The 21,919-nt window shown below is 40.0% G+C and overlaps 1 protein-coding gene across 1 annotated transcript; it reads right to left on the reverse strand.

Moving 5' to 3' along the window:
• Positions 1–330: 330 nt before the first annotated feature.
• On the reverse strand, positions 331–1,830 carry CCR4 (C-C motif chemokine receptor 4). The gene has a single exon (XM_007505036.2). It carries the CDS (start codon positions 1,708–1,710, stop codon positions 646–648), a length of 1,065 nt encoding a protein of 354 aa, XP_007505098.1. The 5' UTR covers positions 1,711–1,830; the 3' UTR covers positions 331–645.
• Between the last annotated feature and the right edge of the window lie 20,089 nt (positions 1,831–21,919).

Raw genomic sequence — 21,919 nt, forward strand, 5'->3', positions numbered from 1 at the left:
TCTTTCTTTCTTTTCTTTCTTTCTTTCTTTCTTTCTTTCTTTCTTTCTTTCTTTCTTTCTTTCTTTCTTCTTTCTTTCTTTCTTTCTTTCTTTCTTCTCTCTCTTTCTCTCTCTCTCCCTTCCTTCCTTCCTTCCTTCCTTCCTTCCTTCCTTCCTTCCTTCCTTCCTTCCTTCCTTCCTTCCTTCCTTCCTTTCTTCTTTCTTTCTTTCTTTCTTTCTTTCTTTCTTCTTTCTTTCTTTCTTTCTTTCTTTCTTTCTTTCTTTCTTTCTTTCTTTCTTTCTTTCTTTCTTTCTTTCTTTCTTTCTTTCTTTCTTTCTTTCTTCTGTCATCTCAGGCTACATTTTCATGGCATCTCCATCTTTGTTGTATGTCATCTTATCAATGTTCTTCTCATAAAAGACTTCTTAAAATTACCACCCCATTCTTGTTGGGGAATGCAAAACAAATCAAGATTCTTAGACCAAGTGAACAATGATGGCCTGGGAATTAAACACACTCTAAGAAGAAAAGCCAAGTTCAGGATAAGGGACAGACTTGATACTCTGGTTAACATCTATTGACTGAAACCTGAAAAGAGAACCCTGAGATGACTTAAAGAGTGTCTCAGTTCCTTTCTCCATTGAAGGAAGGTAGTCAGCTAACCTTTACAAAGCATCATGTAATTCTTGATCCATAGTAGACTGAGTATGAGATGAGCTGGGTGTGTCCGAGGCATAAACTTGGAGAAAACTGCAGTGTTTGCAGAGCTTTAAAGGTCCCCTGCAGGTTTTGAAGAGTTGCTTGATGTATTTTCGGAACTTTTCCCCTAGGAAGAAGTAGATAACTGGATTGAGGCAACAATGAACAAAAGCCAGGGTTTCTGTGGCCTGCAGTGCATAGTCTAGCTGCATGTCAAAGGTGCAGTCCTGCAGAACTTCCAGTTCTACCAAGATCTCCAAGAAGAGCACAATGTTGTATGGAATCCAGAATACCAGGAACACGATCATGACTGCAAAGATCATCTTCACTGCCTTGTTTTTTTTGTCATTTTTGCAACGATGCAAAGTCTTGATGATCATGGTATAACAGAAGAGCATGATTCCAAGAGGAATCAAGAGCCCTAAGATGTTCACTTCCAGAGATCTCAGAACTTTCCATGTGGTTGAATTTCCAGGGTACTTCTCTTTGCAGTAGGTATGGTTATTCTCTGTGTAAGAGGTGCTGAATAAGAGGACAGGAAGTGAGGCTAAGATGGCTACCAACCATATAACTAGACTTGTAATAACCCCATAGGTCAGAGTCCTGGCTCTCAAGGCAAAAATAGCATGCACTATCGCCAGGTACCTGTCTACACTCATAAGCATGATGAAGAATATGCCACTATAAAACCCAACCAGATACATATAGGAGATGATTTTGCAAAAGGCTGTTCCAAAAACCCATTGATGAGCAGCAACATAGTAGACCCAGAAAGGGAGGGAAAAAACAAAGAGCAGGTCAGAGATGGCAAGGTTGAACAGATATACATCAGTCATAGACTTAAGCCGCTTGTATTTGAGTAGGACCAAAACCACCATGAAGTTGCCCAGCAGACCAAATAGGAACACCAGGGAATATAATGGTGGCAGGAAGAGTTGCCCAAAGTCCCTGACCCCCCCTTTGCTGCAAGGACTGGGGAGGTCATAGATGTAATAGCCACTATAGTCCATAGTGGTTTCCAATGGTTCCATCTTTCAACTAGAAGGAAGAGAAAAAGGGAGGAATGTATTTAAATCAATGATATCAATCAAGGCTACTTTGAATTCTTTTTTTAAAGCTTTAAACATTTTTTAGAAAACTATTTAATTTGTTACATTAAAGTTACCAGGTATCTCCCTTCCTCTTTCCCCACTTTGCACTGAAGAAGATATCATTTGACAATATAATATGTACATATAAACACACATAGAGGTATATATAAAATTATGTATTGCATATTTCTATTTATCAGTTCTTTCTTTTATGGTGGACATTAAGTTTTCTTTCAAGCAATTTTTCTGTTGCTATTTATAATGCTCTCTTGGTTTTGCTCATTTCATTGTTCATAATTTCATGTAGGCCTTTCCATGTTTTTTTTTTAATTAACCTGATCATTGGTTCTTGTCAATGGCTACTCTGAATTAAACATAAAGTCCTCTGTTTGACTTTTAAAGTCCTCCATCTTTCCAGTGTGTGCCCTTTCACTGGCAGTCTCTCATGCCTGGAATGCTCTCTCTCCTCATCTGTGTCTCCTGACTTCCTGGATTTTCTTTATGGCTTACCTAAAATCTTACCTCTGTAAGATGCCTTCCCTCCTTCTCCCAGAGACTATCTTCTACTCATCCTACATATATTCTGTTCCTGCTGGTTGTTTGCATTTGGCTCTCCCCTTAGACTCTGAGCTCCTGGAGAGAAGAGGCTGTTTCTGTCTTTCTCTGTATCTCCAGCACTTAGCACAGTGCCTGGCATATAGTAGCATTCCATCAAATCTCATTGATTTGACTAGAAGAACCTCGCTGTGGCCCCAGAGTTCAGCCCTCTGCCACCAACCTGATGACGAACCTCAAAAATCTGCCACACAACGCCAGATGAGAAAGCACAAGTTTAAGGCGTTTTCTGTGCTGGAAAACCAAAGGCTGTCCAGGTTCTGCACCATCCCAGTGAGTGGGAAGGGCTGAAAAGAGTTCAAAGCCCTCTAGCTAAGGTGTTTTTGACCAAAACTTGAAGCCACGCTGAATTATTCAAACTCATAACTCATGTGAATACTCTCAGTTCTTAGACATACTCCCCCCCCAATTCTATGCCCCAACTATTATCTCTGTTTGTATATATATATATATATACATATATATAGAGTTGTGTTCCAGTGACTCATAGTAAGGACACACAGCCCATCTGAGATCTTTCCAAGATGAGGACCCAGGAGAGCCTCCATACCTTCATGAGGCATCAGAGTAGGTCTTTAGTGAAAGAAAGAGCAATAACTTATTAGATGATTTTTTCCCCCTAAAGCTTAGGTCTGATGATATCACTGCCTTCCTTTCTGCTCAATGATCTGCAGTGGCTCCTGATTAAATGACCTCCAGCATCCACTATGGACTCTTTTTGTGAGGTGTTTAAGGCTCTTTAGAGCCTGACTCTTTCCTACCTTTCTGGTCTTCTCCAACTTTTTCTCCCGTCTTGGAATTCTACAATACTGTTACCCTGGTCTACTTGCAGTTCCTCCAACATAAGGCTCCATTTCCCATCTCCTTGCCCTTGACACTAGTTGCTCTCCACACCTGGGATGCTCTGCCTTTAAAAAACCAACCTTACCTTCCATCTTAGAATCAATAATATGGATTAGTTCTAAGACAGAAGAGCAGGAAGGGTTAGGCAGCATGACTTGTCCAGAGTCATCTATCTAGGAAGTATCAGAGGTCACATTTGAAATCAGGACCTCCTGTCTCCAGACTTGGCTCGCTACCCACTGAGCAACCTAGCTGCCCCCAGTATTCTACCATTTACTTAACTTGACTTCCTTTAAGTTCAAATCCTACTGGATTGAAGAAACCTGTCTCCTTGTCTTCTCTCTCCTAATGACTTCCCCTCTCAGGATGCCTCCCATCTGCTCTGTATGCAGCTTAAAAACTGTACTAAAGGGGCAGCTGGGTGGCTCAGGGGAATGCAAATCAGGTCTGGAGATGGGAGGTCCTGGATTTGAATTTGACTTCAGACACTGCTTAGCTGTGTGACCCTGGGCAAGTCACTTAACACCTATTGTCTAACCTTTATCACTCTTCTGCTTTGAAACCAACACACAGTATCAATTTCTAGCCTTTATTGCTCTTCTGCTTGGCACTGATACTAGGTATCGATTCTAAGACAAACAACATACTAAGGCTATAGTACCCCCCAGGCTTATCTTCTTTCTATTCATTGCTTGTTGTCTCTCCTATTAGAATGTGATCCCCTGGAAGGCAAGAACTTTGGGCCTTTCTTTGTATCACCAGCTCTTAAGATAGTGCCTGGTGCTTAATAAGGGCTTACTAGATACTATTAGACTTGGTTTGATTTGAGAAAGCCCAGTTCAATGCTATATTCTGAGGATGATGATATCAAAAGCTTTAAAGCCAGAGGCAACTTTGGAAGTTGTTCAGCTTCCCATTTTCTAGATAAAGAAACTGAGACCCAAAATCTTTAAGTGATTTTTCCAGGGTAACTCAAGTAATAGGGTGCAGGATTTGAATCCAGATATTTTGACTTTAAATCTAGTGCTTTTTTTCCCCAACTGTTCCAGACAATGCCTTTTTAATTTGAGCTAAATTCAATGGGCAGCTAGCAGTGGTGCGGTGGAGAGAACACTGGTCTTGGAGTCAGGAAGATCCAAGTTCAAATCTGATCTTAGACATATATGAGCTGTATGATCCTAGACAAGTCACTGAACCCTGTTTGCCTCAGTTTCCTCAGCTGTAAAATAAGTTAGAGAAAGAAACAGTAGTCCAATCCACTATCTTGTCTGAGACAGTCCTAAATGGGGTCACGAAGAATTGAATTCAACTAGCAATAACAGAAATTCAGAAAGGCTATCAAAGTGAAGGAGATTGTAAGGGACAAGAGTAGGGCTCTAGCCAGGGGGTTATTTTAGTATTCATTATTTTGAACATCTGAGGAACACTCCCAGTAATGAAGAATGTAGGCACACACATACATAGCTACACACTTTGAGAGGTAGAAAGGAAGTCAGATTTGCAGACTCTAAAAGCTGGAACAAATCATGCAGCCAAGCCAACCTTGATAAGAATCATGATTTCCTTCTCCTGCCTTTAAAAAGCAAACAAACAACAAAAAAACCCTACCTTCTGTCTTAGAATCAAGGCAGAAGAGTGGTAAGGGCTAGGCAATGGGGGTTAAGTGACTTGCCCAGGGTCACACAGCCAGGAAGTGTCTGAGGTCATATTTGAACCCAGGACCTCCCATATCTAGGTTTGTCTCTCTATCCACAGAGTCACCCAGCTTTCCCCTTCTCTAGCATACTTTTTTTTATTTTTATAAACCCTTACCTTCTGTCTTGGAATCAATACTGTTTATTGGTTCCAAGGCAGAAGAGTGGTAAGGGCTAGGCAATGGGGGTCAAGTGACTTGCACAGCTGGGTCACACAGCTGGGAAGTGTCTGAGGTCAGATTTGAACTCAGGACCTCCTGTTTCTAGGCCTGGCTCTCAAGCCACTGAGCTACCCAGTTGCCCCCTTCTCTAACATTCTTGACAAGTGGTCAGTTAGTTTTCATTTGGAGTCATGCAGAGACAGGGAGCTCACTAGAAGAAGATAGTTTGATAGATTAATGTTTTCATCACCTTGTATGGTTCTTAACCAAATTTAACACCAATCAGCAAGTTTGCAAAGGTGAAAAGAGAAATCAACTGACAGGTTTTTCGCTAGACTAGTTAGGCTGAAAACCTGCGAGCCTTATCATTGTCTTCATCTGATGGGGTTGAGGGAGGAGGGGAGGCACAGAGAGCAGAGAATCAGAGGCTCCTTTCTTAACCTCAGGACCGAAAATTATACTTCCCTTCCTGGAAGAGAATAAAATGGAGATTTCATAAATTGAGCCACCAATCCACTGCATCGTGGGACTGTTCCCCCTCTATCCCCTTGGAGTCTATTTTTCCCAACTACTCTTAAGGACACTGAAGGCAACTGTCCCCTCCTCACTATTGTCCTGCCTTCCTAAAGCCCCTATTACTCTTTCTCCATATGAGGCAAGAGAACTTCCTAGGATCCATGTTCTCTTTTAGTTTAGAGGCAGATAACGTGGCAGAAAGGATAGAATGTTAGAACTGGAATTAGGAAGACGAATTCAGACACTAGCTGAATGACTCTGAAGTCATTTAACCTTTCTCTGCCTCAGTTTCTTCATATATAAAATGGGATAATGGTAGCCTCTACCTCAGGCTTGTTGTAAGGGCTAGATGAGATATTTAGGGTGGTTTGAAAAATTTAAAGCCCAATAGAAATGTTAGCTGTAATCATTATTAATATTTTAAGCTCTTATCTTTTGTCTTAGAATCAATATTACATATTGGTTCTAAGACAGAAGAGAGTGGTAAGGGCTAGGCAATGGGGGTTAAGTGACTTGCCCAGGGTCACATAGCTAGGAAGTATCTCAGGTCAAATTTGAACCCAGGACCTCCCATCTCCAGGCCTCACTTTCAATCCATTGAGTCACCTAGCTATCTTTGTGATCATGATTATTAGCCAAGTTCACTTGCTACATATTCCCACATTTCCTGTAATCTCCAAGAGTTTCTACTGTCATCAAAGCACATCATGCTGTCTTTAAGAAAAGAAAAAAGTAAAGATCTGTACTTTCTGTGCACAGAAGGGCAAAGGTTGGGCAACTGGCGTTAAGTGACTTGGTCAAGGCCACTTAAGTGTGTGAGGCCAGATTTGAACCCACATCCTCCCAACTTGTGGCACTCTCTCCATTGAACCACCTTGCTGCCTCATCATGCTGTCTTTAAAATCCAACTTAATACAGATTCTGCTTGCCAAAAATTAATGTTCACAGTTAATTTTTAAAAGTTATGCTCATGCTCTGTGCTGATTTGTTCCATCCACGTGCCTATTCAATTTGTTTCATCATTTGTTTTCCCAAAGGGAAAGTCTACAGAGAAGTAATATGAATGACATATATAGAGCTGCTCAGTGGGTGTAGATTTGCCCATCTGCAACAAGAGCTCCTCTAGCATACAGAAACAATTTTTTCAGGGTGCCTGAATAAGAGAGTAGGTTATATTCTACATTCAGCCAGAGGCACTTTCAATTATTTGCACATATTGGCCAGTGACGGGACTTTGGCATCTCCCAGCAACCACTGCATAGCCCAGAAGACCACATCTTTTATCCATAAGAAAACTTAGATGAGGTCATAGATTGAGATCTGGAAGAGACGTTCATGTAAACACATCTTCATTTTGCTGATAAGGAAGCTGTGGGCCACCACGGTTAAATGACTCGTCTTGCAAGTGACAGAGCTCAGATTCAAAGGCAGGCCATGGTATAATAGAGTTTAGAGGGAGAGGGGACTTCAGAAATCATCAAATCCAACCCTTCACTTCCATCTTAGAGATGTGGAAACTGAGGCACAGAGGAATTAATTGACCTGTCCAGGGCCGCATAGCCAATAAAAGGCTGAAGATAGATTAAGGTTCAGGTCTTCCCGACTTGGAGTCCAGTGCTATAACCACCATACCGTTCTGCCTTTGACTCCCAAACCAGCCCTCTTTCCCCAGCCCTAGGCTTCCTCAAAGACCCTCTCAATGATCAGGGAGGGAATAAGAAAAATACTTTAAGTCAGACTGAAGAAGAAATTACTAAAATCAAATGGTTTGATAACCACATATTTTGAATTAAATTAGGTCAAAGAAGAAAAGCTCAGTAAGTCAGCAGAAGAACAGCAGCAAAGAAACTTTGGGAGGAGGAAATTTCCAGGTTGACTCTAAGAGTGTATGCTCCGTGTGGATTTATGGGAGCTGAGACTATTGACAGTGGGAAAAAGGTGCCTATTTGGCAAATGCATGCACATGTGCTGTGGATGGACACATAGCTGGCACGTGTCTGGAAATGGATGCATATGTTCATGCAAAAATGATCCCGGGGCCCTAATGGTACGCGTGCCTGCCAGGTGACTGCAAGACCAATGGACCCTGCATGTAGATGGGTACTAAGAACATGTACGTACCCTGGAGGGAGTCTAGAATGGGCTCATCACGTCTGGCTTGTGCCTGGGTGTGCTGGGCACACAGTGTACCCATAAAGCTTGCATGCTGTTCTATCTGAATGGGGCCCTGAAAGGCATAACAGATGCAAGCAGGTCCCCGAAAGGAGTGACACTCATTCCCCACCTACCTTGTTCTTTCGACTGTGGCTCCAAGGACCGGCTGCTTCAGCTTTCCTAGTCAGTGCTAGACTCGCTCAGAAAGCTGGGTGCTAAATATGACTCAAAGGCTTTGAAGAGGTATGGTGCGCTTCCTGTGATAAGCCAGTCAAATTGCTCGCCTTCTCAAGGAGGGGGGAGCAAGCGGGGAGGGAGAGAATCTGGAACTCAAACTTTTTTTAATGAAAGTTAAACATGATTTTTACATGTAATTGGGGAAAAATGTCAAAAAAATTTTAAACTTCACTGTTGCAATAACTAGGAGGCAAGGCATAGCATAGGCAAATGAGGCACTAAATAAAGAGTGCAAGGCTTCTGACTGTACTCAGGGTTAAGTGAGAGATGATGGAGTTCAGAGAAGAGAGATGTCTGTTGAGGAGGGCTTTTGGAAGAGGGTGTTTTCACTGTATGACACTGATTCACCTCAGTCATTAAAACTTGGAAAGACCTATGGTGGGGGCAGCTTGGAGGCTCAGGGAATAAAGAGCCAAGTCTAGAAAAGGGAGGTCCTGGCTTCAAATCTGACCAGAGACACTTCTCATTATGTGACCCTGGGCAAGTCATTTTGCTACCATTGTTTAGCTTTTACCTTTCTTGTATCTTTCTTCTGCCCTAGAACTAATACAAAGAATTTATTCTAAGGCGGAATTTAAGTATTTAAAAAAGAAAGAAAAGAAAATTACTTGGGAAAGTAGTTTGCCTCAGCAACTGAGGAAAGGGGACCTTATTTCATAAATTAATTTTAATTACAAAAAATTAAAATTCCCTTTTTTGGTCATAATAATCACTAACATTTCCAAAAAAGTAATATTTTTAATTGGCACATGGTTTCATGTGAGCTTCCCAACAATGCTGTAAGATACATATATTGTATGACCAGGGCAAGTCACTTAACTTCCATTACCAAGTGGCCAGTGATGGTGAACCTTTTAGAAACTGAGGAATGCCCAAACTGCACCCTCACACCACATGTGAGCCATTCCCTTACCCTAGCCAGGGGAGGGAGGAAATGCTCCCACTGGGCTGCTAGGCAGAAGGGTGGAGGGGGGAAAGGAACAGCCCCTTCCAGCATGCATGCCATAGGTTTGCCAACACAGACCTAGCCCTTATTGTTCTTCTGCCTTGGAACCAATCCACAGTATTGATTCTAAGGTGGAAGGTAAGGATTTCTTTTTATTCATTCATTCATTCATTCATTCATTCATTCATTCATTTATCTATCTGTCTGTCTATTTATTTATTTGCCTTTTTTATTGATTAATTAATTTATTTATTAAAACCCTTACCTTCCATCTTGGAGTCAATACTATGTATTGGCTCTAAGGCAGAAGAGTGGTAAGGGCTAGGCAATGGGGGTTAAGTGACTTGCCCAGGGTTACACAGCTGGGAAGTTTCTGAGGTCAGATTTGAACCTAGGACCTCCCATCTCTAGGCCTGACTCTCAATCCACTGAGCTAACTAGTTGCCCCCAAGGATTTCTTTTTAAACCCTTAGCTTCTGTCTTAGATTCATTACTGTGGATTGGTTCCAAGGCAGAGGAGCAGTAAGGGCTAGGCAATGGGGGTTAAGTGACTTGCCCAGGGTCACATAGCTAGGAAGTGTCTGAACCCAGGACCTCCCTTCTCTAGGCCTGGCTCTCCATCCATTGAACCACTCAGCTGCCCCAAGGATTTTTTTTAAAAGACCCATGGTGCTCAGTCAACATGGACTTACTATGTGCTAGACATTATGAAGAGCCTAGGATATGCACACAGTCATAAATCAATATCTGACCTCATGTAACTTACATTATAAAGAGAAAAAATAGCTAGGTATGTATAAAATATATAAAGAACAGAGTGAGATAAAAAGCATTGAGAAATGAATAGTGGATAATTTTGAATACATTAACTAGAAAACGTTTTATACAAATAAAATTAATGTAGCCAAGAGTAGAAGGAAAGCAAAGTTAGGAAAAAATTTATAAACTATTTCTTGGATAGAAGTCTAATATCTAAACTATATGGAGAACTTTGTTAAACATATAAGAATATGAGCCATGCCTCAACTGATAAATGACCAAAGGATATAAATAGTTTTTGGATGAAGAAATAAAAACAATATATGACTGCATGAAAAATGCTCTAAATCATTATTGATTAGAGAAATGCAAATCAAAACAACTTTGAAATATTATCTCGTACCTATCAGATTCGCTAAAATGGCAAAAAGGAAAAATAACAAATGTCTGAGGGGATATGGAAAAACAGGGACACCAATATATTGTTTGTGGAACTGTGACCTGATCCAACCATTTTGTAGAGCAATCTAGAATTATACTCAAAGAATTACAAAACCATGTATACCTTTTGATCCAAGTAATACCACTATTATGTTATTTCTCAAGTTGATCGAGGAAAAAGGAAAGGAAACTATATGTTCTAAAATATTTATAGCAGCCAGAACTGTAAACTGAAGGGATGTCCATTAGTTCAGGAATGGCTGTGGTATATGATTGTAATAGAATAGTATTGTTCCATAAGAACAAATAAGATCATAAAAAAACCTAGAAAGACTAATATGAACTGAAGCAAAGTGAAATAAGCAGAACCTGGAGAATGTCATGCTCAGTAATAACAATAATGTATGAGGATCAACTGTGAATGACTTAACTATTATCAACAAGGCAAGGATCCGGGACAACTCCAAGGGACTCATGATGAAAATGGAAATCCACCACCATAGGAAGAACAGGTGGTGAGTCCCAATGCAGATTGAAACATACCATTCTGTACTTTATTTCCTCTTTCCTCCATGAACTTTTCTCTAGTGTAAGCAATATGTCTCTTGCTTCACAACACAACAAACATGTTGTATATGATAATATATGTATAACTTATATCATATTACCTGTCTTCTTGGGAAGGGGGAAAATGGAAAGGGGGAAAGAATGATAAATAGATCTTTTTGGATATAACTAATGTGAGCATTTGCTTCTCTTGAATAAGCAGATTTATTATAATCTATTACATGTTTATAAGAAACCATATGGAGTAAAAAAAAGAGTAAATGGAAGTGATCTAATGGTCATTAGCAGGTGGGGAGATTGGGTAGTGTAGAAGTTGGGATTTGAGCTAACTCTTGAAAGAAGTCAGGGAAACTCAGAGGTGGAGGTGAGAGGCAGAGCCTTCCAGGGATGAGGGACCAACAAGAGCAAAAGTATGGAGGTGGGAGGAACTTCAAGCAGGTCACAAAGTGCATGAAGAGGAGTAACATGGCTGAAGAGTAGAAGGTTAGGAAGGGGGCAGGTTGGGAAGAACTTTAAATGGTGAGCAGAGAACTTTATGTTTGATCCTGGCAGTAATGGGGAACAGGTGGGTGACATGATCAAAACTATCCTTCAGAAAAATGACTGGCAGTTGATTAGAGGATGCATTGAGTGAGGACAGACTTGAGGCAGTGAGACCGACTAGTAGCCTATTACAGTAGCCTATGAGAGAAGTAATAAGGACTCAGTGAATTGGGGAGGGAAGGGGACATATGGATTGGATGTAATAGAGGTAACAACCGCAAGATATGACAACAGATTGTATACATGAGGGGGAACATATGGAAGAAATGTTGTTAATGTAGAAACAACAAGATATGACAATAGACTGGCTATATGAGGTGAGTTCAGTGGTGTGTTGATAAATGTTTAACAATTTTCTCTCTGGAAAAAAATGTATACTTTAAAAATATTTACCCGCATTGCCAACATTTTATCCTTGGACTTTATTAAGTATAGAAAAATCAATAAAAATGATAAAAATAATTGATTTGTAGTGTTTCTTGATTTCTGACACATAAAATCTAACAATAATAATTTAACTATCAGCTTTCAAGTTACTGGCTCCAATATAGCTCTTGGTGAGTTTTAGTGATGGGTTAGAGCTAATGGTGAGGTTGCAAACTTGAGGATGGAGATGATGGTCTTGAAAGTAATAAAGAATTTCAGGAGATGGGATAGTATAGAGCAAGTTTGTTTTCTATAAAAAACAAGTCAGATAAATCTTCTTATGACCCTGCAAGTAGATAGGTACTAAGAATATGTATGTACCCTGGTGTGAGCCCAGAATAGGTTCATGAAGGACCCAAATTTTAGTGTGTCCTAATTCTTGAGGTGTAAGTGCTCACACTGAAAATGTAATGACCAGCTTTCAAGTTACTGGCTCCAGGACACATCTTGGTGAGTCCAAGAGATGAATCAGAGCTAATGGTGAGGTATATGTATGGTGATGGGGATGCTGGCCATAGGGAAGTTCTGGAGAGGGAAAGGATGGAGGAACTTTCTGCAAGTTTGTCTTGTATGGGGAGGAAAAAAACCAAATTGATTTTCCCAACTCCCGTGTTGGCTACCTATAGAAGGTCCTTGTGTATACAATACATCCACGAAGCCTGCAGGTTGTTCTATGTGATGGGACCATGAAAGGTATGGCAGATGTGACTGTATGTATGCACCCACCCATTCAAAAGAAATAGGTGACACTCATTCCCCACCTACCTTGTCCTTTTGACGAGAATCAGGCTGCTTCAGAGTTTCTAGTTGGTGCTAGTCTTACTCAGAAAGCTGGGTGCTAAATGTGACTCAAAGGCTTTGAAAGGGTATGGTGTATTTCCTGTGATAAGCCAGCCAAATTGTTCGCCTGCTCAAGGTGGGGGGAGTAAAGCAGGGAAAGGAGAGAATTTGGAACTCAAAATCTTTTGAAGCATGTGAAAAATGGGTTTTGCATGTAATTAGAAAAAATATAAATGAAAAAAAAAACCCTTCAATGTTACAATGACTGAGAATGAAGATGTAGCGTAGGCAAAGCAGGCAGAAATGACAGTTCAAAGCTCTGGTATGAAGTAGTCGGTGCTAACTGAGAGGTACAAACAAAGGGCTTGATGGATTTCAGAGAAGAGAGAGATCTGCCAAGGAGGACTTTGGGAAGAGGAAGCCTTCATTGTATGATGCTAATTCATCTTATTCATGAAAATTGCCTTAGAAAGTCGTGGTGCTCAATCAACATGGCCTTACTATTTGCTTACTTTATGAAGTGCTAGGAACGTGCAGACAGGCATAAAACAGTGTAATACCTCATGGAACTCACATTATAAAGGGGGGGGAGATAAGATAGAAATAGTTAGGAAAGTCCAGAAGGACCCCACTTTACATGAATTCCACACACATGAATTCAGGTTATACGTGATTGGCAATGGAAAGGAATAAAGGCAGAAAAATACATAAAATAAACATTTAAATTATGTACTAAATCTTGCGCCATTTTCCCATTGTTGAGTCTTACAATAATTCACTCAATCATGCTCCTTCTCACTCTCCTAAGCATTAGTGGGAGTCATTCCACTATTTTGCACCAAACATTAGATCCTACATCAATACTTGTCTGGAGTTTTCATTTCTAACAAGGCATGTCCATGCTCCAGAGCAATGCTTCTCTTTGTTTCATTAACTCTATTTAATTCTTAGGAATGACCCCAACGTACAAGAGCAGTGATTCTGGTAGCTCTGATATGCCTATCAAAAAAATCTAAAATGCCTGGGGTATGTTCATATGAGAAAATATTTATTAAATAATGGAGTTTGCTATCATGCATGATTTTCAACTTACGTGAAGGGTCTTGGAATGTATTGGTCATGTAAAATGGGGTTCTAGTGTACAAAGTAGATGGAGGTGGTCTGAAGTACATTAGCAAGTTGAAGGATTGCTGCAGTTGGGATTTGATTTTATTCTTGAAGGAAGTCAGAGAAAACGAAGAGTGGAGGGAAAGGGCAGAGCCTTCCAGGTATGAGGGCAAAAGTATGGAATTGGGAAATGGAGGAACTTCAAGCAGGTCAGTTAGAGCTGGATCATAGAGTGTATAAAGGAGAGTAGCATGGAAGAAGAATGGAAAAACAGGAAGAGGACAGCTTGGGAAGAGTTTTAAATGGTGAACAGAGGACTTTATGTCAAAGCTGTACTTTAGAAAAATGATCAACAGTTGATTGGATTGAAGATAGATTGCATGGGGAGAAATGGGGCAGTGAGACCAACTAGAAGCCTATTGTAAAGAAAATGAGGGTCTTTTTCAGGGTGTTGGCTCTGTGAGTTGGGGAGGGAAGGGGATGTCTGGATTAGATGTCGTGGAGATGATAATAACTGAGATATGATGACAGATTGGATATATGAGGTAAGTTCAGTGGTCTGTTCATAAATGTTTAACAAATGGCTCTCTGCATGTAATTTGTAAAAAAACAAAACAAAAACAATTGACTAAAAATGTATATTTGAAATATTTACCTGAATTATTAACATTTTATCCTGGCCCCTTATTACATGTAGACAACCAATAGAATAATAAATCAAACCCTGATCTATAGTGTTTCCTGATTTTTGAGATGTAAATACTCACACTGAAAATTTAACAATCAGCTTTCAAGTTACTGGCTCCAGGACACCTCTTGGTGAGTTCTAATGATGAGTCTGAGCTGATGGTGAGGTTGTGGGCATGCTGATGGGGATAATGTTTATGTCCTTAACAGTAACAGGGGAGTTTAGGACAGGGAAGGAGTGGAGGAAATTTCTGCAAGTTCATTTTATATGGAGGGAAAATCAGATCAATCTCCTTATGGCATCCCAAGCATAATCTTTTTGTCCTTTTCTGTAAAATGGTAGGGTTTGGACTAGATCAGGGGAGCTTAACCCTTTTGGAAGTCTTAGGAAGCCCTTGGACTCTTTCCCAGAGTAATGCTTTTCAATGTACAAAAAGAAAATATGTGGGACTACAAAAGAAACTACATTGAAATATGGTTTTAAAAACATTTTCTGGAAATGTTTATGGATCCCAAGTTAAGAACTTCTAGACCAGATTTAAGCTAAATCCAGAGATCCTCGATTCCTTTCTATTCCTGCTAGTCACAGCTTTATGGAGAGGAAGGATTTAAGATTTGTTTTGCCAGAGTATGACGTAGGAGGCTGATCATATCCAGAACATTTATTGACATATGTTCAGAAAGAGGCAACCAAACATTATTATTTAGGAAGGTTCATTTCACTGCCTCAGTTATTTCAAGAATATGAAATCCTTTTGGTCATCATGGAGCATCGAAAATTTTAAGAAGACTGCCTCCTTGTGGCCTTTGTAATTACTCCATTATTCTAATGCTCAGCCCTCTTGAGGGCTCACAGGTAAAGGGCTAGAAGGGCTTTGGAAATTAGTCCTGGCTGGAAGGAATTTCAGAATGTCCTTTGGGCCATCGTCCTACCATCAAGTGAACTTGACCAAAGCCATTCTGACTAGATGGGGGATCCTTATATTCTCAATAACCTTAATCTCTTCACCTGCCTTTGGTGAGGCAACTAAATGGCTGTGTCTAGAACCCTGACTTTGGAGTCAGAAATGTCCTTGGTTCAAATCTTATCTCAGAAACCTATGAGTTCATTGTACTCTAGGAAGTGATAAACAAGACGATTTCAGAAAAAGCTGGAGGGGGCAGCTGGGTGGCTCAGTGGATTGAGAGCCAGGCCCAGAGATGAGAGGTCCTAGGTTCAAATTTGACCTCAGACACTGCCTAGCTGTGTGACCCTGGGCAAGTCACTTAACCCTCATTGCCTAGCCCTTACCACTCTTCTGCCTTAGAATCAATACACAATATTGATTCCAAGACAGAAGGTAAGGGTTTAAAAAAAAAGAAAAAGCTAGAAAGATCTGTGGGAACTGATGCAGAGCAAAATAAGCAAAACTGGGAGAATGTTGCACAGAAAACCAGCGATATTGGACAATGATTATCTGTGAAAACTTGGCTGCTCTCAGCAATGCAATGATCTGGGATAATCCTGAAAGACATAATGGGGAATGCTGTCCACCTCCAGAGAAAGCATGTTGGAGTTACATCAGTGTATTTTTGGTTTTATTTTGGGATTTTGGTTATGTAGGGTTGTGCTCTTGCAACAATGACCAACATGGAAGTGTGTTTTGCATGACAATAAAAAATGGGAAAAAATCTATGAGTTGGGTAACCCCTGAGAACTCATTTAGCCTCTTATCCTCAGTCTTGTTATCTATAAAAGAGGCATAATAACAACACCTACTTCAGAGGGATTTTGTAAGGATCAACTTTGGCAACATGATTATTCAATTCATTCAACAAATATTTATTAAGTAGCTTTTATGTGCCAGGAACTCTGTTAAGTGCTGGGAATACAAAAAGAGCCTTACTTAAAACCTTAACTTCTGTGGGCAGCCTTCCCCTCGTCTCCCCAGCTATTAGTACCTTCTGTGAGATTAACTTCCATCTATTCTATATATATTTTGTGTGTTGCTGGTTATTTCCATTTTATCTCCTGCATTAGAATGTGAACTACATGAAAGTAGGTACTGTTTTTGTCTTCATATATATCCTAAATACATAGAAAGGGATTGTTTGAACCTGTAATTTCATTGGTATTGGGAGCTGCCTGGTGAAGAAACTCCTATCAATGTAGATCCACAATGTTCAGCATCTTTGAGAGATTTGGGACTTGGACCTGAGTCATCCTGATGCCTGATTTTCAATGTTAATAATTGCTAACATTTATATTTTTTTTCAATTGTGTCAAGCTCTTTGTGACCCCATTTGGGATTTTTTTTTCACAAAGATACTAGAGTGGTTTGCCATTTCCTACTCCAGCTCATATTTTGGATGAGGAAACTGAGGCAAACAGGGTTAAGTGATTTGCACAGGGTCACACAGTTAGTAAGTATCTGAGGCTGGATTTGAACTCAGATTTTCCTGACTCCAAGCCTGGCACTCTATCTATCCACTGTGTCACCTAGCTGCCCAGCATTTGTAAAGTGCTTTACAAATATTCTCATTTGGTTGTTATACCAACTCTATGAGGTAGGAACTATTATTACCCCCATTTTACAAATGAGGAAACAGCCTGAGAGGGTTCGGAGGGTAAGGGCATGAAGCAAAACGATAAATGTCCATAATGTCTTTTCTAGGATTGTCTCTGGAAATAAAATATTTGCACATCAGCAGCAGTTAGTTGATGTTTCCTCCACAGCAAATGCTTTTGTTTCTTAGACTCGGCTGTGTCTAAATTTCCATTTGGGAAAAGCAGGAAATATCTAGGAGCTGTCCACTGCTGAAGCCCATTCAAAGGAATAAGAAGAGAGAGAAGGGTTGTTAGGCAGGGTAGATGACCTGCCTTGTTGGATACTTGGTTTCTTACTCTAGCTTGACCACTGACTATGTTTTCTACTTGTCCTGTCAATATTATGGCAATCTCATTATTGGTCCATTCTTCTGGCCCCTAGGCATTGTAAAGATTAAAATTTAGGGGAGACGGGGGAGACTGAGGCAGGTAGAAATTAGTTTCTTTCTGCAAGGAGTATTATATTTTTTAGAGGTTTATTGAAGATTAAGGATTAAAGAAAATACAGGGTAAGAAAACACGTGTCCAGGCAATAGAGTGGCCTAGACACAACCTCACCTACATTATGAAAAAAAGCCACGCCTGCCCCAAACGGAAGTCCAAGAGTCAAGAGAGCCCCTCAAAAGCCTTTGAATCAGCTTAAATACCTTCTCGATCTCGGCCCAGGTGAGATTACAAGGCATTCTGGGGAAGTGGAGCAAAGGCTCGTGGGGATTGTAGTCCTGTATTCGAGTCTATTTTTTACAGCATACCTTCTGACTTAGGTCTTATTTGTTTATCTTCGATGTTCCCCACTCTCCTGCTTCATCTGTGAACCTCTTCCTTGCAGCTGGCTGTCCTAGCTGCACCTTGATCAGCACCATGGAGATCTCTTGGCAAAGGTGTTTGGACCACTCAGTCAGGACTGACAATGTAAAGGACCCAGTAGCCTCTGAAGATTTTTGTGAGAATAGTCTGAATTGTATTTGTATTTTGTGCTAAAATAACTTGAGTAGATCTTTGTTTCAACGATTTGGGGTTAGTATCTAGGAATAAATTTGTCTTTCTTCTCTACTAGTGGGAATATAGTAATCTATAGTATTGCTGTTATACATGGTTACAAGAAGGCTTTACATTTTTTTTAATTTTTACTTTTCTGTGAAATTTTCATTATTTAATTTCATTTTTATATGTTCTTGAAGTGGTAGAAGAGCTATGCCAGTGTATCTGAAATAGGGGTCCCAAGAAATTTTTTCCTAGGTATTGGTGGGCAGGTCCAGTGCTCTTTAAAAGTGGAAATGGGAACCCAGAGTTGGAAAAAATCACCTAGTATGGTAATCAGTTTTCTTTCAGATCAGGGGAGAATTCAGAATATTGGGCTCCTCAGGAATGCATGCCAGCACCATTACTTGGAATCAAGACCATGACTCCCTATGAATGGTAAGTCTGGAGTTTCCACAATGAAAATAGTTGGCATTAGTACACACACACACACACACACACACACACACACACACACACACACACACACACACACATAACCAGATTAAGGAGTCCTAGAAGTCAGTCCTCTTTAGTCTCCATAATTCAGACTTTTTGTAACTTTCCATTAATTGGTCTTTTATAATTTTGTAACCTCTGCTCATAATTGTGAGCAAACTGAAAATTCAATTCAGCTTGGGTCTGCAAAGGGGAGAAGGTCATCTGCATGGACAAGGCATGAGCTGATAGTGGAGGAAGTGAGAATGTAAAAGAGGAACTGTTCCCCAGGAAGGACTTTTTTTTTCCAGGGGGAGGTGGAGGGAGGGGATTCAGACTAGCATTACAAAGGATAGAGAAGAGAAATAAAGAATAACGGATTAAGAAGAATATGGGATTTCAGCATCTTTCCTTTTAGCTACTTGGACACGAAAGCCTGTTGCCTCACAGTTGACTTTAGTTGACTTTAGGATATCGTCACGGCAATGTTTTTAAGAACTAAGTGGATACTTCTCTTTTTTTCCTCTGTATAAATAGACACCCTAGCTGACCAGACCTGCCTTGGCAATTCTTTTCTTGCAAAAACAAGACATCTGTAGTCTGGTTTCCTTGTCCTTTTGTCTGGTATTTGCTTCTTCCCCACAGTGTTGCTTTAAATTTTCACACATATTCTAAGGTGATTTTAAGAAATTTCATTACATTTCTTAAATTCAAGAAAAAGATGGTCAGCATATCAACAGGAGAAATTGATGGGAAAAGAAGATAAAACATAAGCAAAGACCCCTTCCAGCTCTAATCGTTTATAATTAAAATCAAGTATACCTCAGAGCATGTTGTGGAAAGCTTGGCTGGAATGGTGGCCATCAAAACTGAGTTCTTGTCCTAACTTTTCCACTAATTTTCTGTGTGATCTTGGGCAAGTTAATTTCTCTGTCTCAGTTTCCTTATTTGTAAAATGAAGGGATTAGAAGAGATACATGCACAGAGTTAATTAAAGAACAGTGAATTAAGAATCTACTTTTTGCTAGGGATTGTGCTTCACATGTAATATAAAGATAAAAAGTGAAATGGTTTCTCTTCTTGAGAGGTTTATAATTTAGCCAAATGATCATAGCATCTTAGAGAAAGGGACTTCAATGGTCTAGTCCAATTCATACATGAATAAGAATCCTCTACCCATCATTCCCAATAAATCACCAACAAATTTTCTGCTTAAAATAATCCAAATAGGGTACTCATGATCAGACTAAGTGGCTTATTCCACTTTTGGACAGTTTATAATCTGAGGGAGTTTTTGAGACCATCTTTACAATTTCTATCCACTCAAGAACCAAACAAAACAAGTCTAGTCCCTCTTCTCCATAATGGTCTTTCAAAAATTTACATGAAGGCTGCTCTTACCCAGCTAGTTCTTCTCTCCTCCAGAGATTAAGAAACTTCAATTCCTTCGGCTTAACCTCATAAGAAAGGGCTCGAGTTTCTTCATCATCTCATCTGCCTTCCTATGGACATGCTCCAACCTTTCATTCTATTTCCTTCCTAAAGGACATTCAGAGCTTCAAGTTCTAAAAAATGAATGACTGCCTATTTGTCAATTCTTTAAGCTTGAAACTCCCTCAAATATGTCTCTGCACTTAAGGGAGATGGCTGAGATAAAATGGAAAGAATTCTGTGCTGGCTCATCTACCAATAAGCTTTATCTTTGGTAGTAGACTATTTTTCTACTCTAGACCTCAGTTTTCCCAACTGTAAAATGAGGACACTGCCTGGATGATCTCTCAGCTTCTTTCCATTTCTAACATAAAATGCAATATGTTGTAGTAGGCGTGCTGAACTTTGGGTAATGGGCCTGAATTCAAATGCCGACTCCATCACTTGCTACTTGTTAGAACTTGGACAATTTAACCTCTCTGGACCTGAGTTTCTTCAGCCATTAAAAGAGAAGGGTGGTCTAGATGATGTCTAAGGTCCTTTTAAGATCTAACTTTATGATTACTTTATTTTAATTATTTTTTAAAAAACCCTCTGAGTTATTTGTTAAGGAGGCTGATAGAATCTTTTCTTTCTGAGGGGTTATGTTGCTGCTACTGCTATCTTGCTGGCTTTGACTATGTTTTCTGTTTAAATCTTTAGATTCAAGGGTAAACCAACCCAGACTAAGGTGGACCCAAGGAACTTATTCCCTTTTTTTGAGGGCAAATATCAAGAGATTCTATGTGAGTTCAACTCCTTAATGGGCCCAAAGATCATTAAATGAGACGTAATTTGTTCTTGGAGCATGTATATGTATGAGTGTCTGTGTATGTGCCTGCATGCATGGAATCAGCCAAAGAGCACTTTCTTAAGCACCTACCATATGCAATACTTTGGATACAAAGATAGAAAGTAAAACGATTCTAGCCCTTGAGAAATGTGTAATCCAGTTCTTAGCCAAAAGAAAGAAAAAGAGAACTGCTGGGTATCCTTCCTGTTATTCTCTGACTGTCTGCTGCTGTGTGTCCTCATAAGCAAGTCCAACTTAGGGATTGCTAAGATTATCTGTGTGGTGGATCAGGGAATCTAGAATCCTAAGTTTCTCCCATCCTCCATTTCAGAGGTGGCCCAGTCCCCAAATATGTTATCCCTTCAGCTTAAGGCATTGATTACCTGGTTAAAATGAACATTCCACTAGAGGGCATTGCTTCAATCTGTTATTAGTCATTTCCCTCAGTGTGAATGTGAAAGCATATTTTAGTAGGGGTTAAAGTGAAAGAACTTGAGTGTGAATGAATAATTTATCAAGAGGAAAGGAAAAGACTAGAATCAGTCAGTTGGAAATAAGATGAATTTCAGTCTCTTGGTTTTGCCTTTGATTGACCCTACCTATTAGGCTTGAAAGAGTTTACTTGGCTTAAGATTGGGAGTATAGTCAAGAAAAAGAATAAAGGGAAAGCAAGTAGGAGTTTAACCAAGTTTGGGATTGAGATGGAGACAAGAGGAAGTCCAGAATGCAGCTGAGAAAGTAGAACTAGACCTAATATTAGTAGAAAGGAGTCAGGAATAAATAATTGTCCATCTAGTGTTTCTGGCGTGTCAAAATTGATTCAATTTAAGAAATATTTTTAAGATGTCTACTGTGTGCAAGGCACTGCTGTGCTAGGTACTAAAGATACAGAGACAAAACAGTCCCTGTCTTCAAGGAACCGACAATCTCTCTACTATCATGTGGGAGGTAATATGGAGAGCAAATATGATAAGTATATACATATATGATTGAATGAGAGAGTGACAGAAAGAGACAGAGAGACAGAGAGGGAGAGGAGAGAGAAAGAGAGATGGAGAGAAAGAGAGAAAGAGAAAGGGAGAGGCAGAAAGGAGAGAGAGAGAGAGAGAGAGAGAGAGAGAGAGAGAGAGAGAGAGAGAGAGAGAGAGAGAGAGAGAGAGAGAGAGAGAGAGAGAGAGAGAGAGAGAGAGAGAGAGAGAGAGAGAACCAGCAACTAAGGGGAGCAGAGAAGACTTGAAAGAAGTGAAACTGAGCTGAGCCTTAAAGAAAGATATGAATTCTGAAAGGTTGTCATGAGGAACTAGTGCTTGCTAGGCATGAGCTATGGCTTATAGGAAGACATTGAATATGGAGATGAAATACTGA

The sequence above is a fragment of the Monodelphis domestica genome, chromosome 5, assembly GCF_027887165.1.
Source record: "Monodelphis domestica isolate mMonDom1 chromosome 5, mMonDom1.pri, whole genome shotgun sequence".
In the NCBI taxonomy this organism is placed as follows: domain Eukaryota; kingdom Metazoa; phylum Chordata; class Mammalia; order Didelphimorphia; family Didelphidae; genus Monodelphis; species Monodelphis domestica.

What these genes read in the sequence shown, in the direction of transcription:
- CCR4 (XM_007505036.2), bottom strand. Translation starts at nt 1,710, where the DNA reads ATGGAACCATTGGAAACCACTATGGACTATAGTGGCTATTACATCTAT.